General features: G+C 37.6%; 1 protein-coding gene across 2 annotated transcripts in view; it reads right to left on the bottom strand.

Moving 5' to 3' along the window:
* Positions 1-19799, bottom strand: part of LOC148653225 (latent-transforming growth factor beta-binding protein 2-like) — a 126879-nt gene that overhangs the window by 36964 nt on the left and 70116 nt on the right. For both annotated transcript variants that reach the window (XM_088647963.1, XM_088647964.1), the window contains exons 9-19: positions 17522-17596; positions 11673-11795; positions 10786-10950; positions 8035-8202; positions 7522-7541; positions 7238-7274; positions 6549-6644; positions 3242-3367; positions 2235-2363; positions 1391-1510; positions 517-636 (exon numbers count right to left, since the gene is read on the bottom strand). In XM_088647963.1, the coding sequence (XP_088504089.1) occupies positions 517-636; positions 1391-1510; positions 2235-2363; positions 3242-3367; positions 6549-6644; positions 7238-7274; positions 7522-7541; positions 8035-8202; positions 10786-10950; positions 11673-11795; positions 17522-17596 (1179 nt within the window). The remainder of the gene's footprint in view (positions 1-516; positions 637-1390; positions 1511-2234; positions 2364-3241; positions 3368-6548; positions 6645-7237; positions 7275-7521; positions 7542-8034; positions 8203-10785; positions 10951-11672; positions 11796-17521; positions 17597-19799) is intronic.

The following is a 19799-nucleotide window of genomic DNA, read 5'->3' as shown; positions in this document are numbered from 1 at the left end:
GGTGTTATGTTTAAGCAACATGCGCCTCGCATGGAGGTCACAATGGGAGGGGCAGAGACAGCAGATATCTCAAAAATATTTCAGCCACTGAAAATGGTCAACACTGGGCCACATAAAAATCCAAACACACTGCTTCTGAAAGTCAAAATACAAGCCAAAAAGTGCAGGCTGGTTCTGTTTAAAGCAAAGAGCACTTTGCATACATTTCTGCAATGCATTTGGCATCTTCTTACCTTGCTAAGGACCAAAAAATAACTTAAGGGTACAAAATGCCTTAATAATAGTGAAAGCGGAAATATAATTCAGCCAAAAAAACCTGGTTGTGAGTTTGAGATTCAGGGAAGGCTGGTGGTGATTCCCAGAGGATTCATCTAAACGCTATAATGTTACGATCTGCCACGCTGCAATTCTCTCAACGGTAATTAGGGATTTTTCCAGCCCCATGGCAATTAGGAAAGCTATAAGCAATATTGAAACAACTGCTCATTTTATTATGTCACCTTTGATCCCTCTTACCTATGCATCTTCCACTTTGTGCCCTGTACCCAGCATCACAGCTCAGACATTGGAAGGAGCCAGGAGTGTTAATGCATCTTCCACTGGGACAAGTGCTGGGATTTCGGCATTCATCTATGTCTGAGGCAGGAGGAGGGAAATTCCATTACAACAAGCACTCATTGAAATAATATTAGATTAACTGCCATTCCCTAGTTAGTGCCGTTTCCAGTTTGTTTTCAACGTTTGGTTTTTTTTTATTCTGGCATTAGGCACAGAGAAATGAAACAATGACTTTTCTGTAAATGGGTTGCATGTTAAATCTTGGGTAGAAGTGCCTGGACAAATACCAGACTTAAATGATTTACACCCACTGCAATTACTTAACTCTTTCCCTTCTGTTAAGGGCTGAGCATCAGCATGGACACTGCGTTGATTAGAACTTGAGAAGCTTATATGGGCACTATTTCTACTTTATCTCTGGGAATACAGAGTATGTACAATAAGTACATACTAATATCTGTGAATATGCATAATAACATGCTTGCATTTGTCCTGCCATAAAAGTCTAATTAGTGTTCTTTTCAGAAGGAGTTCCTTAGTGGTACTGCCAGAGGATTAAATCAACAATGAACAATTTTCTATGTTACAAGATGTATTTGAGTCTGAAATAATTATTCTGATACGGGGTAAAGCTGGATAATAGAGCAATCTTCCTGAATGGCATGCAGTATTTCTATAAATGTTAAATCCTAATGTGGAAGTCACAATGTTAGTAATTCCTACCTGAAACATTTTCTCTATAACCACTCAGTACTTTCAGTTTTAAACTTCACGCATTACAACCAATAACGGAGAGATCATCACGCCTTTCTTAGAAGCCATGTGGACTTGCCTTCACATTGTCCCCTCCTGGACATGGTGTAGCCATTTTCACATTTGCAGGTGAAGGAGCCCTCTGTGTTGATGCATACACTGCCTGGACACTTATTAGGCATGTCACACTCATTGACATCTAGAAAGATTTGAATACAATCAGTCTGTAAGTCTTTAATGCAGAGATTGTTTTACTACACAAAACAATCAATCACTACACTACAGTTCTGACAGGTCTAGGAAGAGTCTAGATACTGCAGAGACAATGCTAAATTCTTCACTATCTGAGATCTTCAGTCTGATTTCATTCACAAAGTCACTATAGTCATTTCAGTGTCTGAAACCTTCTGATGAGCAGGATACCCAAGGGTGATGTTCAGTAATTCTTATACTCAGTTAAACATTCTTGAGCTGCAAAAATACATGTAAATGGAAACACTTGGAAAAAAGATTTAAAACATTCTGCATCAGAGTGACATTCTGTATGAACAAAACTCAAACACAAGAATTTCTGACAGGGACGAAATTGTCTTCAATTCACTGCCAATAAAATTTGACTTTTGGTATTTTTGCTTCTGGTTCCATTTTCTGGATTTCAAAGTATGACGTTATAAGTTGAAAAGAAGACAAATGGATAATAAAACTTTCCAAAAGACATTTAGAAATGTTCAACCACAGGCACATACAGAGCATTACGTGGGCGTACACACATTTTATGTGCTCTTAAATAGTGGCTCGTACAGCCAAGTAGAAATATGCCTGCAATGCATGAATCAGCTAACAGTGACAATTGCAATACACAGCTGCATGTGTAACTGTCCATAGTAAGCTTGGCAGCTGTTTGAGAAGAGAACCACTGTCACCTTGACACGACCTCCTGTTCTGAGTGATGACCTGGCTGTATCCTGTGTAACAGTAGCAGGTATAGGAGCCTACACTGTTTACACAATGCCCTTTCCCCTCACATGGGTCCCTCTTGCACTCATCGATGTCTGCAAACAAACCAGATGTCATGATCATGACAACATTTATCTTCCCAAAAGCCTGTCCGAATCAGCAATTGTAAAATGGCACAGGTCACGTTAGAGAACATTAGATAGGCTTTAAGCTGCTCATGGTTTCAGGGATTCTGATAAATCATTTGTCCCAGTAAATCACATCCAGATTAATCCTGTTTTAGTATGACCTCCCTTTATTTTAATTTTACACTTTGTTTCACATAACAAACGTTGCACTGTTTGTTTAGATCACACCTACAGTGTGTCACTACCATGACATTCCAGCTCTGTTTCTGTACTGCAGGGAGGAAGGGGTTCTCCCAGGTAAAAGTCTCAGGTAAAAGTCTGGGTGCTGTGAGAGATTTGGCTGCCGGACACTCAAATTGTAACCAGTTCAAGTTGGTAGCTCCGTCAGCTGGCGTAGGTTGCAAAGGAACAAGTCAAGGTTAAGTCCATGCTGCAAAGAGCAGAAAAAACCCCACAAAGCTTCGGCTGTGGAGCCTTCTTCAGCATGGTCCCTTTTCACCATGGACTAAACCCTTACTTGTTCCTTCAAATTGTAATTATGCGATTTATGATCCAGAGGCTCGAGAATCACAAAAATAGCTGGAGCACTACAGCTACAAGCAAACAAATCATAGTAACCGTTAGACAGTCTACTGATGTTGTATATTTGCCTTGCCTGCACTTTACTTTGGAATTTCTTTTAAGCTGCCAGCATACTGGGCATAATTAGTTTTTACTGCTTTTCAGTTTCAATCTAGTTTTGATTTTTTTAGGGTGCATGCGCTTGTGGACTATTTACTATCTATTTCACAGCAGTGAGAAAGCGAAGATCCCCCAGTCCATCCCAGTCTCAGTCACGGTCTTACCGACACAGCGGGTCTGTAGTGTGTTGAGATGAAAGCCATTGCTGCAGTAACAGGTGTACCCCCCCTGCACAGGGACACAGACCCCAGGACCACAGACATTGGGAGTGGCAGAGCACCTGTCGATATCTGCAGACAGAAACAACAGCAAAGCCATATACGTACCAAAGGGAAACACTGTAAAGGAAGTGCACCAGCAGGGTTCTACTGTATTTATAGTTCATTTGGTTCTTCCGTGTAGCTGTTAACAACTGATCCTTAAAATGGAATGAAAAGCTCGGCGGTACAGGTGTATAAGCCCTCTCAAGAGAATTCATCATGGTAAATCCCCACACTGTTTTTGGAATCTTCCTCTGACTTATATTACACAATTGAAGTGCTTTCCTTCTGTTTCTTTCTGAGGTTCAGAAGTCACTACGATATCCGAAATGGCATTAACTGTGGGAATAATGTGGATGGAAGTATTGCCCAGAAAGCACACTTCTAGCCAGATCAATGACGTTCTATAAATGCATTAAATCATTTTTTTAACATCTTGAACTAATCTTATTTCTTGCAAAAGGTGAGAAAGCACAAGACTGGCTCTGTCTTGCTGTTTGAGGTTAGTGACACTCTTTCTGGGTGAATAGACTGCTTTCCTAATCTTTACATCTGTTCTCTTACAAAGTAATTGGTCTGATACCTGAAAGAAATCAGAACAAAATCTGTTTTCGGGGGATTAGGGGGTGGGATTACTTGGATTCTTAACCTATACATCACTGTTACAGGTGGCAGCGATCTGTAAGCCAGCCAACTGTGTGCTGAATGTCAACGACTATACCAATATGCATTTTTAATTTGCTTTAATCATCATCAATCATGAGAGGGTCTCATTATTTTCTCAGCCAATGGTCAACCACGTTCATGCAACTAACAATAAACTCTGCATTGACTGGGACCTAGGTGGTCTTGAAAACCATTGGCTTGCTCCTGGCAGCAATGGCCCACTCGAATCCAACTGGCACACTGTCTCGTGGACTCCTACTAGATCTGTATTCTTTTGAATAGCAACATGAAGCCAAGCTGTCCTGTGCTGGAGATTTGTAGTGCAGACTGGTCTTACCCTAGCAACACTGCCCTTGGTTTTCACTTCACACCTTAGGACCTCCACGTTGTTGCTAAGCTACCGTACGAGCTCACAGCTTGTACAGTTATAGTAGCAAATAATAACAAATGCATCTCTTATGCTTGAAAAACTTCTGATTGGCAGTGTAAAACTGAATTGCCAAAGAAAGGCTCAAATATTTTTTATTCTATCCCTTGTTCTTTTTTTACAAAGGGTTTAATTTATTTCCATTCAGTGCAGACAGCTCTTACCATCCCCAGCCACAGCATAGTTCTCATATGACAAGACTAAACTTAAGGTTTGTTCCACAAGTCCTTGATTCTTTGTAGCTTGGGCTAACCTCGGAAGTTGTGGGAAGACTGGTACTGTACATATTCCTAACTTTCACTTTCATAACATGATATCCCCTTGCTCAAACCAGAGCACTTGGAGATCACTTTGGCCCCCAAGTAAATCAAAATGCCTGCCCATCAGCCAAACCAAAATTGGAAGAAATAAAAATCTGCTATCAAGTATGGTGTGTAATTTGTGAGTTTTGGGTGGCTTGAGGTTCTTGATTTTGTATGGGCCTCAGCTCAACCCTTGCTCACTTTCTTCTTGGCCTCTACCACTGTCAGTATTGATTGCAGAAATAAGCTTCAGAAATATGCACAGATCTTCATCCAAAGCCTTTAAATTCACTATCAGGATTTTAGAAAACATGAATCCTCTAGTGCTTGGAAAACTCTTTTTTTGTATAACTGTGAAACCAGCTAATTTTATTTAACACAGAAATTCTCGATGCACAAGCCAAGAAAAGATAAATATGTGCGTGTGTCCTTAGACATGATCTAACTCTGCAAACAGTGTCTTGTGGCCAGGTACGTTTCACCACAGGACACAGGATACTCACACAGAGCCTAGCAAACCCAGCTGACCTGCCTTGCTGCGATTAATTACATTAGTTAACATTAAAAACCTTTCCACACATTGTTTCGAATAAAGCCCACTTCAAATAAAAATAAGAAATGACAGTTACATGCAGAAAACGCCTTTGGCACATTGAACAAAACAAAGTTTGAGAATGAAAAAGCTTATCAGGGATTTACTTCCCAAGCTTAAAACTTGAGATTTGATATCAATGGTTATCACAGCACCAGGGGACAGAGAGGCTAGATATCTGTGAAGTGGTTAAGGACAGCATGTGGGAAATGTAGAACTGAGGTCAGTGGAACAGTTACAGCATCGTTATAAATTATAGCTTATTTACTGGACATTTCAGGCAATACAGCATACTGTATGTGCTTCTGTAATAGCTTTCCAATATTATAATATAAATAAGTTCTCCATGTAATACAATATGTTATAGTAGATTGTAGTATTGTATAACAGTCAAGATATCTGGTAACCAAATTCTGCAAGAACTGTAACTGTAAGTATATTTTCAACAATGAAAGGCACTGTATACTTTGCCAAAGTAAATTTTACATGTGTATAATGCAGAATAATAATGGGCACCAGAGCCTTTACTACGTCACCACACAAACTGATTTTGCCATGTTGCCACACAGTAAACAGAAGAACTAAGATTTTGTTAGTGCCTGAACACAACCTTAAAGTACTTCACTTGTTATGAATATAAAAAACATATAAGAACAGGTTTAGTGTATAATTTGCCCTCATAATATTTTTACGAGACCAAAAGGAATTAAAGAGTCAGAGGATTATATTACTCTGAGTGTTACAGGATTTTGACACTCCTTCTGTACACTAAAAAAAATCCTCAAGGGAGAAATGGGAATATGAGATCCAACAAGAGTGCGGACCAATCAATAAATATCATGACACAACGCATTTAAAAAGATAGATTAAAAAGGTTCTGTGCTGTACACGGTTAAATGATTAAAAACGTTTAGGATGAAAGTCCTTTTGCTGTTTAGAAAGAAAAGTAAACAATGCATGTTCAAAACTAACTGACCATGATTGGCACAGCCTAATTCTCATGTGACTCTAGAATTTTTTTAAATGTCTTGCACTTATGGTGAATATGATCATTATCAGCATAGGGCCAGAATTATTTGTAAATAATTTCAAGCACCACCTGACCTAAATGGAGCAAATTAGCAGAAGGCCCAAATCCATCTCCCTCTCTTCATGTAGTAAACAGTATGTATTTGATAAAGTGTAATAAAATCAGTATTTAACATTCTCAAGAATACTACTCACCTGTGACTTGGGTGGCCACATTGATAGGCGCGGTCTCCAGGACCTCAGGTATAAGATTGACTGGAGAATGAGGAGTTGCCTTCACTACCACATCCACTGGAAAGGACAAAGACATCAGTCAGTAAGTGAAGCAGCAAGGAGCTATTTGTCTTTTCTTTCACAGAGCTTATTGATACACATCATTTATCTTTCCCACAAAAGATTTTTATTAAATGCATGTCAAAAGTTGCCAGAGCCAGCTCCTTGCTTGCAAATACTGCAGCAGCAAAGAGGCAAGAAAAACTCATTTATTTCTTTCTGACTGGTAAAACAATATTAATAAATTTGCACTTTAAATGGTTTAGGTTAATATTAGCCCTAGAAGCTACAATATGGAGATATTTTAAACTGTTAAAACGTTAAATGTTTTCATTGGCATATAAATATAAATCTTCTAAGAGGGATTTATATGTTTAAAAAAACTGTAGAAATAACCTATGTGCACGAAACTATATGACAAGCCTGTTTTCACAAGCTTTCACTGGTATTGCTAGTGTTGCCCAGATCATATACTGTATGAGTAACACTACTAAATGTTGAGTTTGTGAAACCAACATGCTTTATATTCCCAGAAAACTGTTGGAGGTTTTCCAAGTGTGCCATATTCAGTATTTGTAACAACAAAAAGTAAAAGAAAATTATGGAATTACCTGGGAATTTGGGAGGCGCTTCAGTTACAGCAGGGAGCTAGAATCAATCAATCAATTAATCAATCAATATTACAAAGTGGGACCATTACTAAGATCTTTTATCTGCCATACCTTTACCGATATTTTACTTAATCATCCATTTGCTTTCTATTTAAAAGTACACACTTGAGTGAAAAACATAAGCAGCCTTACATGAGTAGGATATAAAATTTCAAATTTCAGTTATCTTCAATCTTAAATGTCATTTCCATGTAATATATAATAAAGTGAAATCTGAAACTTACTGTTCGGACTGTTCCAACATCTGTAAAATTAAAGAGGGAAACAAGAGGGGGATGAAAGAAAAGTCCCATTATTTTTCATAACTTACCCGTACCACGAATCTTTAAAACTGTTTTTTTTTGCATATTATACAGTACAAATCAGATCACCAAGTCTTCTCAATAACGCAGTGTAATAGATATAGAAGATCCTGAGCTTTCTTCTCAGAGATATTTAGTTTCTCAGAAAACTGGGGTGGGTGGGGTGATGTGAATCTTAAGATGTTTACGTTTGCTGAAAAACTATTTTAAATGTTTTGCTTTATTCCTGCAAGAAATAATCATTTCAACCCATCCACTAACTAAAATTCCAAACGGGTATGGGTTTTCATGGCAAAACTAAGAACCACTTGGCAATCAAAAGCCAGCAAGAAGTTAGGGTTTTCTAATTTGGCAAGTGATGTGCCCCAGGGCCCAGTGAAATAAGCTGAGACCTGATTTCTGTGATTGAGATGCAGAGTCCCACATCCTCCTCACCTGTTGGCACCCTGACTGTCTGCTGGGCGTCCGAGGTGCGGTGGTGCTCGTGCTGTGTGTGTGACGTTTGTGCCAGCTCTTCCTCCTCGGCCTGCCTCAGCGAAATCTGAATGTCAGATAAGGAGTACGTATATCCATGGCCAGCAGGGCAGATCTCCTTAAAATGATCTGCAGAAAGGAAAAGACGGTGCTTAAAAAAAGAAGAAATCCCAATCCATGGCTGAGAAAGATAGAAATTGCTGCCAAATTGTGATTACAACCAAGTATAATGTTATTGTTTTATCCACAGCAACACTATAAGCCATCCATGTAATACTATTATGTACAGTATTATGTACCATAACCTATCCCTTATTAGCAGCATTTGTCCTTGAGCCATTTCTAAAGAGCAGATTGCCAGTTTCATGGAACATGAGAACAGCTACAGACATGAGGCCATCAATCCCATCTGGTCGTTAGAAGCTAATTCATCCTAGGATCAGTTCCAGGTGTTTCTTGAAAGAAACCAGGATATCGACTTCAACAACATCGTTCCACACTCCCACAACCCTTTGCGCAAAACAAGTGTTGACTTTTTCAGTGCCCCTGAGTTTTTTGGAGGATTTAATGATATCTCACCAACAGGATGTTGGGGGAAACAGGCTGAAAAGCTCACAGCATATCAGTGATAGACAAGGAGATGACAGAAGTGTATTTGTAGAAAAATGTATCACTGCTTAATGTATGTTCAAAAACCTTTGAACTGAATAGCCAAGATATACATGTATAGTGTCACCAATGTAACTTAAATTGACTGCAACCGACAAAGAAAAATTACATCATTTTCTTTGGGTTCTTTGGGAGTTAGGTTGTCAGTTCTAGTTCTAGTGTTAAACAAAAATGCATTTATTAACTCTGACAACAGTCTAATGTCTAACACAGCAGTAAGTGTGTTCTGATGGTTGGCAACAAATTTACAGTAAATGAGTCTACCTCAAGCTCATTCTGAGCAGTACTGCTAAAAGCAGCAGTTTTCTTTAACTAAATGAACATATCTGTGGGGCATTGCTGAACCTCACAGGCTAACCATGAAGGAACAGACTGAACACTACTGGTTGTACTTTGCTAAAACTGTATCTAGGTATAAGCAACACTCTATCCACATGAAAAAGCCCTGCATTGCAAGATTCAATTTGGACTGTATGATTACCCCACACATGACCCAAGAGAGAGGAGAGTCTTAAACTATTTACTTTGGAAGCACATGATAAAAAAAGATAAATCAATGATGACATCACCCTGATTAAGCCCAATGGGAGTCAATGGATGAAAATATTCCCTTTCGCACCCAGAGGCGATAATGTCTATGACAAACACAGACTAAGATGAAGGAGGAAAGGAGGTAACGCGATCGGAAAAGGAAATTGTGGGACAGCTGTTCACAGCCAGGGAGCAAAAGGATCCAGCCCAGAGACCTCTTGCCAACTTTGTGATTAAGCGTTTGAATCACAATTCTCATGATTCACAGACTCATACTGTAGCATAATGCTACTTAATGCTGTGCCCCCACATTTTCTCCCTCCACCCCCAGCGATCTCCCCAGTGATCAGAAGCATCACTGAGAAAGAGCACAGTGATAATACATCTGTTCACAGAGCTCCATCCCTGGGCAGCTACCATGGAGGTCCACAACAACTAAACTTTCCCTTAAAGTATAAGAAACCGCAGCATGTCGTAACATTTCCTCCGCTGCAGATAAGATCAAAAAGAAAACAGGAGATGACAGTCACTTCTGATGCTTGTCCCTTGGTATGAAATGATCTGTTGTGTTTAAGGGTGGACTCCCAAGAGCTGAATAAAATAATACATGCACAGTAATAGAGAATATGTTTTCCTGTGACAGAAATAAGATAATGTCACTTAATAATAAAAAAACTAAGGACTCACAAACGATAAAATGTTTGATATTATACAATGGTAAATACAGTACAAAGACAAAAACATCTCTTCAGTGTGCAGCAGAGGAAGAAACTGTAAAAGCAAGAAGCTGTTACTGTACATTGCAGAGTCCAACCTGTCAAAACAGCAGCCCTCATTGTCAATATTGTCCATTCTACTGAAACAAAAGTTTTTTTTTTTTCTGGTGCAGGTGGAACTAATCCAGAGTAAAGAAGCATTTTTAAAAAATCCCCCACACTTCCATTTGGCCTGTACTCACAAGAACAGAGGTCACAGAGCTTAATTTATCCTCAGGGAGAAAAAAAAAACTGCTAGCCCTTTAAAACACACCCACAAGGTATATTTTTTAAAATGTACTGGATACTGGAATAAGGGTTTATCAGTCAGAAACAGAAACAGAAGTAATTTCTTAGTTTCTCAGCTCGAAGTTGTAAGACATGAAAATCATTTCTGTCCCATTTAAAAAAATTGTCATTGTCAATGTTTTGATGTTCTTGATAAGTAATGTTTCATCAGTTTCCTGCTTTGAAAAAGCCCATGGCACAGTAGGTTTCTCAATTATCTTTTTACTTATTTGAGATAAACATATATCCAGTTGACGCTTGTTATTGTTGTTATTGTTATTTTATCTTAAGAGGGGTAAAATTTATCAAAGTGACTTCATTGGGTGTATGTTTTTTTTTTCCACATGACTATACAAGTGAAGTACGTTTAAATATTATTTTTCTAAATGGCCTTGTAATGTCTAGAGACAACAGAGACATCCGGACCCTTCCACAGTGAAATGATGATACAGCACACTGCAGTACTTACCTGTGTCAGGCAGGGGGCACCTCTCACAGCCTTGGCCCCAGGCTCTGCCCACTCGACTGCAGCAGCAGATCTGTTTGGTGATGTGCTGGGAGAGAGGCAGCGAGCAGGTCCCTCCCGATACCGACCGGTAGCACATGCCTGGGGTCACGGAAACTGCTTTGTCCGCTGGAAGAGAACAACATTAGCCACAGCTTAGTTTCGGCTGCTTGCACCCCGTATCATGCTGCTGCAGAGAAGACAGATGATCAAAGAAACAATCCTTTGAGTGTGGATGGGGTGAAGGGTGTTAAAGGACGTAAATGAGATCATCACACTTCCCTAAATGCTACAGCAAAGGCACATAAGTAAATTCATAAGCAGAAAAAAACTGCTGCATATTTAACTACAGTACATGATGAATGCTATGTGATATATAGTGTATGATCAAATAAACAGCAGGAAGTGGCACTGTGGTGCAGTTAATAGCTTGGCAGCACTGGGGCCCTGGGTTCAATTCTGGACCTGGGGAGCTGTCTGTGTGGAGTCTGTATGTTGTCCCCGTGGATGTGTGGGTTTTCTCCAGGTGCTCCGGTTTCATCCCACAGTCCAAAGACACACTGATAGGTTAAATGGAAAATTGGACGTGGAGTGACTGTGTGCACCCTTCGATGGACTGGAGTCCCGTCCGGGGTGTACACTGCCTTGGTGCCCTGCATGCTGGGATAGGATTTGGCTCCCGTGCACCCTTGTTTTGGATAAAGTGGTTAGAAAACTGATGGCCAGATAAACAACAGGAACAGCTTCTGATCAAAACTACTGGTATTTATGTTTCTATATATCAATACAGTAACATGGACAATTAGGCTCTAGCTCAGGTTGTGCATTATCACAGGCAGTAAAACACTCACATATACAGTGGCTTCGGGAGGTGTCCAGCATATACCCAGGTGCGCAGGTACATCTATAGCTTCCTCGCGTATTAAGGCACATGGCATTCCTACAGATGCCTGACATTAGACATTCATTTATGTCTGAAAACACATAAAAACAAATATTAATTGAAAAGACTGTACAGAATTTCTAACAAAAGAAATAGACAGGAAAATTATACAGATCCTCATAAAAACGGAAAGCAAAAGTCTTAGTACTTTGCAGTAAATGAGTTTTACACAACATACAGTTACCAGTGTACAAATATTAGGACTACATTGTATAGGCCACAGCCCTGCACCTAAAATGATAAGCTGGCCTTCTTAATTCATTATCATCATTACTGAAATTTGTTCCTATAAGTAGTATAGTTATATGTGGTATCTGCATACTGATCAGACCTTGTAATCTTAAAAAAAAATTGAAAACCGAAAAGGGTAAGAAAGAGTAAATGAAACCATTGCATAATTTCACTGTTGTCTTTGAAAACCACACAAGCAAATGCCTTTAATGAAAGAACACCTTTCTAAGGAATGTTTCCAAGTTTTAAGGTGAAAGTAATTAGTGGTTACACCTAAAAAGAGAAAAACACAATCGTGAATAGCTTGCAGAAGACGTGACAAGCAATCTCTTTCATGTGTGTAACCAAATACGCTGGTGTGTGCAAGAGATCAGAGGGAAAATGCTGAGAGAAACCATGCGCTGTGAAATCACAGGATACAAGATCAAGGGTACTCTTCAAACAGCGCACCTGAGGGCATACAGCACACAGGGACCAGCAGCAGGGACACAGCTCATTTCCAGCCACTACAAGAAACCCTTAATCACATTTAAGGGTGGGCGGAGGGAGTCATGATAATTACCAACTAGGCTACTCTGTCTAGGCCAGCTAAATCAGAAGATCTGTATAGCAAGAACACCTGCATTAAACCCTTTAACTTGTTTGTGCTGACAAAACAAGCATTTTGCACCACTGCATGATCAAAACATTCTTGTAAGACAGGCCGTTCAAAATGACGAACAACAACAACAAGAACAACGGTTTCATTTATTTGCTACATACTTGGTGAGCACACAAAGACAACAGCTGTGAGACATGAAAACTACCTTAAAAACAGCATAGCAGAATACGTGACATGATGCACATATTATTCTGTATCTTAAGGCATGAAAACATAAAATGGAAAACTGGTTATTCAAAATTTTTATAAAGCCTTCTGTAAGAGACATGCCAAAGGGATAGTCTGCAAATTCAAAACTTTTCTACAGCAGGTAAAACAAAAAGTCCCAAATGCATTCAGTGCATAACAGCAGTTCTCCCCAAGAACCAAGAAAATATTCCCATACAGTAACTTTTCATTGGATGGAAAGGGTTCGGAGTGTTCCACCCAAATGGCAAATGCCAGTAAAACAGCATGTGATGGCTACATTTTGCCATACAAGTAGGTCTAATTGTCCCACTACAAATGCAAACCTGTAGTCACAGCACAAGTACAAATGTCAGAACTGCCTCTCCAACACTGCATCTGATATGCATCTAGAGCTATATTGCCTTGAGTTACACAGCAGCTTCTTATTTTAAAATAACTGAAAAATAACCATTTCATTTCTGGGCACCAAATACAGCTTACTTTTCAACATTTACAGAGATGCTTCAGCACATCAAACGGACCTCAGGCGAACGCAGATCATCAGACAAATGTGTTGGCATTCCTAATGATGTAAAGCGAAAATACTGCACCGCAATCTGGCCTAAAACCAAAGAATCGTTCTTTAGATAAACAATAAAATACTTGTGTCAACATATAACTAGGTAATGAAATGCTTCAACAGAATAAGCTACTCATCACATCTGTTAAAATGGTAACATCCAGAAAATCATGAAATATGACTTAAAATATACGGCTTTAAGCACCTCTCCAGGAAAACACCAGAAAAAACGTGCAATGATAAAGGTTCCTAAACTGCGGTCTTATGCAGACAACAACACAACAACCTATTTCATTTTTAACTTAAAGGCTTTGATTGAGCAATTCCCTGTTTCATTTGGGAAGCAGGTTTGTAGTTAAAGTCATTGAATAACTATCCTAAAAGTAGGAAATAAAACAACAAAAACAAATCAGCTGCAGTTCTGTCACTCCCCTACCTGAAACCCAACAAAATCCTTTCCACAAAATGCACATGATATAAGAACATAAGAACAGTCAATAAATGACAATCATCCCATCTAGCCTGTTTGGTAGTTAGTACCTAATTGTTCCAAGGACCTAGGCTAACCTTTCTTTTGTAGTTCCAAACTCCCGAAATCTGATGACTATTATGTATAATAGGGCCACAGTACAAATGAGAGGCCATATTGCTCGTGACAAGGGTCATGTGATAATCTGATATCGCATATTTCTCAAAAATACGTGACCAACCAAATCTTGACAAAGATTTCCTATCTGGAAACAATGCAGGTTTTTTTATTTTCTTTGATACAAATGAATATTTGAATCTGAATTTTGCCTTCTAACACTGAATCAAAAGAAAAAGATTATCTGTATGCTAATACAAGTTCCAAGAAAGTTGATTCTAATAGTGACAACTCTTGTGTAGAAATGACCATCTCTCTTTTTTTCCGTACTTCTTAATACAATTTCACTATTTTACTGCAAAATATACAAATTTAAATATTCAGATACATTACATTGCATTTCACACCCTCCTAGTATGTATTAAGTTTCTTTTAATATATATAGGTTTATTTTCATATATAATATAAAGGCATACCTTTACTCACTTGGGTTTTGCTAAATTAAACAAATACAACTTTCTCCTTGTGACCTAGATTGCAGTTCACACGTTAAAAGCATTAAAAGCATTTTGTTGTATACTTGTTGAATCACAAATAGCTAGTCTTCCATTAATAACTCTGAAAAACTTAGGATCCAACTAAAACTCAGTATTTCTTAAAGAGTGCTGGGTCTCAGATTTAACATTCTGCACATACAGTACATATTAGATGTTGGCCAATTTTTGAACATCTCACTGGAAGCATTGGGAAAAAATGAGAAGAGGAGTAGGGCTGAATCACTTCTTTAAAGCCCTGGAAATGACAGAAGACCCCATCCTGTGTGGTGCACATGAGAGGACACAAATTCAAGTCATTCTTAGGCACTGAATGGGTTTGTTTGATAATGGTGACAGACTTAGAGAAAAATCCGTTTGCGGATTTGGCAGTCTTTCTGAGGCAGGAATTACAAATTATTCAGGGAATGTTGTTTCAGAGGAGCAGGACAGCAGAGCAGAAGCTGGCCAATATATTTTGAGAAAATCAGTCAGTAATGTCCTGCAGCCCCAAAAAGAACATAAAAAAATATAACATCTTGAAGTGATCAGTAAAAGCAAGCGAAATCAAAGCTGGATAAATTACTAAGCTTGTTGGCAACCCCTGACTCCGCTTTGAATTCTGCACACATTTAAAATGTCCCTGTCAACAGCTTTATGGGGGGAAACAGCAAACGTTTTGCCTTTTATTTCTTTTTTTCAGAATTTTCTGATATAAAAGATTTGCCTAGAGAATAGAAAAATGCTTTTACACATGTAAAACAAATAAATAGAAAATATGACTTCATGTACCGTGTGAATCTGAAGAGCTGCTAATAAGCTAGCTGGAAGACCTCAAAGGCAGAAGACTGTAAATTGTGTAGAGGTGTCTCAGTCTGCTTGATACATGTACTGTAGGCATCTCCTTGTAATGTTGCAGCAGGATAATGAGGTGGGAGGCCTAAGGTCTGTGGTTATTTTCAAGGTTCTGCTTCTGCTTCTGGCTGCTGGTGACAGTCACTGAACATTACAATGGCAAAAAATCCAAATGATCCTCTTATAACTAACCCAGCAGGACAAGGCATCATTCTAAAAGGAGAAATGTCTTCTAAAATACGTAAATATTAATCATGTCTTAACGCAAGAAGTCCAAACATGTACAGTATAGTAGCAACCATTAATCCAACGATTTCTTTCTTCACTTGGAATTCCTTGACATTTCTTTTACTGATTGCTGCTTATCTTTCTAGATATGCTGTAAAAGCAGGTGAACGGGTTCATCTTCCACCAAAGAGAGCATCCACCCACCACTCTAACACGAATGCATGCACACAACTGTTCATTAAAAATCATTCTGAATCTCCGGCAAAAAAAAAAAACATTCCAGCTGTCCACTGAATTGACTTACCTTTAACAGTAAAAAAGACTAGCAATGTGTTAGGATATGTAGTTGAAAGTGTAGAATTGAAATCAAAGGGGAGTTTGCAATTGTAAGATCTTATTTAGGAAATTGTGTACCACATTATATTGTCAATTCAATTAGCTACTAATTTCCAAAGGGCTAGATGTGCTAGATAGCCTCTATTCATTTGAAGCCTTTCATGTGTTCTACAGGTAAAGTTACACAACAAAGTGGGTAATTACGCAAGGCCACCAAAGTCAACAAAGTCAACAACAAGGTCAAAAAAATAAAAATACAACTATGTGAAGCAATTCCTCATAGCAATATAGTTAAATATCATAGGACACACTAACTAGAAAAACTTCTTGTTGCTTCTTCAGTCCAACACACTTGAGGAAGTACTGTGTTTCTGTGAATTGTACTATTGAAGTAAAACTCCACAGAACATGTGTGCTAATACATGAAAGAAGAATGCTGCTGTTACTTTCCTTGTGAACCTTGTTAACTTGCCATGTTTTCCAAGTGTAGTGAAAGTTGAGTTATTAGGGTTTTTCATTGTACATGATACATCAGCTCAAAAAAATTACTAATTTTCACTTCTGAAAGAACCGTGACTTTTCTTTGACAAGTGATTATACAACAGTAAACTCATTGTTAGCTAAACCTCCTGCCTTACGTTTTAAATATCTATGAGAAACTTTGCACAATCTCTGAAAGGCTTCATATCATGCTTCATTCTTTAAAAAAACAAGACTGTTTGACCAACGCAATTTGTCTGTCAATACATGTGGGAGCCGTTATGTTCTGCAGCCTATAAATAAGTAAACAATGATCCCAATCTGAGCTTGTTTAAGTTGGGACACAAAATCTCTTCTGTAGAACATTCCTAAAAATATACTTCATATGTAAGAATGGTAATTTGAGAGGAACAACAGTCTTTATGGAACAGTTGAGAGCTAGTTGGTTTTGTTTTGCATTACATAAACAATTATCAAGGGAATAAAAAAACATTCCAGGAAAAAATGAAAGTATTTAAAAATGTAATGGATTTTAAAAAAAATCCTCTCATTAACCTTTCTGTTGTCTATCTGTCTCCTTTCCAATTAAGATAATCTGAATGATACAGATATATCAGTATAAACAAGTTCTTTAAACATTAGTCAGTTTTCTATTTACAGCTCGTGTGTACAAAAGGTTGAGCCTCAGAATCAAAAACGTTCAATTCTTGCATAAGGAATTTTTTAAATAATATTTATTTTACTAAGACAGTGATTTCATTCACAAGCCCTCCAAACAAGAGCTCTAACCAGAAAAAAAACTGTTTGAGAAGAATTTAAAAATATATGCAACTAATAACAAATGCCAGAAAAGTATTGTGCCTCATTGTGAAGTAAAGCAATTCAGTTTTTATCTTACCACATACATTTTAATATGATTACTGTTAAAATATATACCTCAATCTAAAAGGAGTATTCTCAAGCAAGACTGAACAGAGGCAGATGATATTAAAAATCAAAGAACATACAGACAGGGAAAAGATAAATAAATGCAATGATTTAAAATGAGTAACCTTTTTACAGTCAATGAGGAGAAAAAGAAATGTAACAGTGTCAGTACCTTGACAGTGAGTTTGGTTCATTTTCTTGTAGCCTTTGGGACATTCAACTTTGCCATTGGCAATCACTGCATATGCTGAAAAAAAATTCAAGGATAATTAATGAAAAATTAGAGAATAATAATTAACATAAAACATTATGAGGTTCTATTTAATTATATCTCAATTAAAATTGGCATAACATACAGGCATGGTGTGTTACTCACAAATACATAAGGACCTAAAACTGAACCTTGCAGAACACCCCAGCCTAGAAAGCACATCTCTTAGAACTGTAAACAGAAAGTTAGTTAGTTGTGCAGAAAGTTAAAGGGCATTACTGGCTTCAATAAATAAAATGTAATAAAATATCAACAGCTACATTTAATGGAATGAATTTCCTAAAATAAAATCCTATTTATTAAAACATACAGTTTTTGGAAAAATGTCTGAATATATCCGTTATTGAGACATTTTACAGTTGATAAGCACATTCATAAAGAATTTTGATAAAATGATGGTATATATTCAGTTTTCACTTGAATAACTGATTTAAAGTTAAAATTAGGACATTATATTTCAGTATTTTGTTTTCCACAGAAATTTTAAATGATTAGCTACAGTATTTTATATTCTATGTTGCAAGTTTATACTTTCCCCTTCACTTTTCAAACAACTTTCCCCAGAGCACTTAAAGTATGTGTTTAGAACTTTGATAACACTATATACAGTACAGTATCTTATATTGACAACTTTCAGACTGTATCCAGTGTGTGTTGCCATTATTCGCAGATGAATCAGTAAAGAAAGATATTAAATTAATTTCAAAGTAGGCTAAGACACTATATTCAGTATCAAGTCAACCAAGTAAATCACATATCTTTGACATGATGGGAGATTGATGTAGCTCAAAAACATCTAATGGGAGATACATGCCAAGGAGGAAAAGAAATTCACAGTTTTAAAAAAGTGAAATGGGAGTCTCAGAGGAAACCCTATTAGAAAACTTGACATACAGTGAAATACATCAGGCAATGGTCTCCTGTGTAATTTGGAAACATACTATTTCTGTTTTCTGTCCCATTTTCTAATGCTCCTCAATCTTTTTATTGTACTCCACATTGCACGTTAAATTATTTTTGTATGAAAAATCACTGAATTGTTGATCTTTAGGATTCGACTTGAATTATCCACATCTTCCTTATTATAGAAACTATAAATTCAGAATAAGAAATATAGCCAAAATTAGAATAACAAGCATTCACCGGGAAACCTTCATGGACCTCTTCGCTCGACTAATAATAAAAAAGAAATAAAGTCCTATTTTGGCTCTTTCCTGTCACAGCACACCCTGGGGAGAAGGTTTAAATTCAGTGCATCTGGCCCAGACTACAGCTGAGACACAGTCAAACAAGAAGCTGTTGATACAGACAAGATTGAGACTGTGCACTCAAATTGTATCAAAGGCTGTCTGGCAGGCAGATACAGGATAAACAGGCAAGGGCAAGAGAGCTCCTTATTTCTTCATCAATCCAGACACCACCAGTTCAAAAATACTGGTATCATGTGCATCACATCTGCTGTTACCTCACTGGCAACCACAAAGGACCGTCTTCGCCAAAGAATTGAGAAAAAAAAAACCTGAGACAAATTTCCAGGTTTTCACAGTATTTCCTAAAACATCAAATTATAATTTTCCTTCCTCTTTTTTTCTTTGCGATACAAAAGGAAGCATTAAAAACAAAGGCAGAAAGCAATCTAAAAGTCTATCCTGAAATCTGGCTGTCCAGTTTTTTGTCGTTCTTCAGTGGCCAAATAAATTCAGGGTACCTTTTCTAGTCGTAGCACAAACTTACTTTAGTCAATTCTATAAAACCATTGAGGCACATTTCTGCACAGGGAGAATTTGACAAATTGGTTTCATTCTTTACTTTTTTGACTGTATAAACAAATCCTTAAATACACAGGCTAAATATATGCAGAATATCAAACTTAGAAAATTATATAATGTGCTCTCAAATGCATCTCCATTATAGGAACACTCTAAATTCAGTATCAAGTCAACCAAGTAAATAAACATAAAACTACCAGTACATATTGTGTGTCCTCATTGCCATTGTCTTGCATATTTATAATAATCAATTGGGGTGTATTTGAACTCAAAAGATGTTCCATTATTTTCCCCCAAAGACTCTATAAAACGTTATTGGCTGTTTCATTGATTTTAATCCATCAAGGCAGGCAGCCTTTCAGGAGATAATCCAAAACCCTATCAACCTGTGGAGAGGTATTATAACAGAT

This window comes from Lepisosteus platostomus, chromosome 10, assembly GCF_059453375.1.
Source record: "Lepisosteus platostomus isolate fLepPlt1 chromosome 10, fLepPlt1.hap1, whole genome shotgun sequence".
In the NCBI taxonomy this organism is placed as follows: Eukaryota; Metazoa; Chordata; class Actinopteri; order Semionotiformes; family Lepisosteidae; genus Lepisosteus; species Lepisosteus platostomus.
This window is presented reverse-complemented; position numbering and strand designations above follow the sequence as displayed.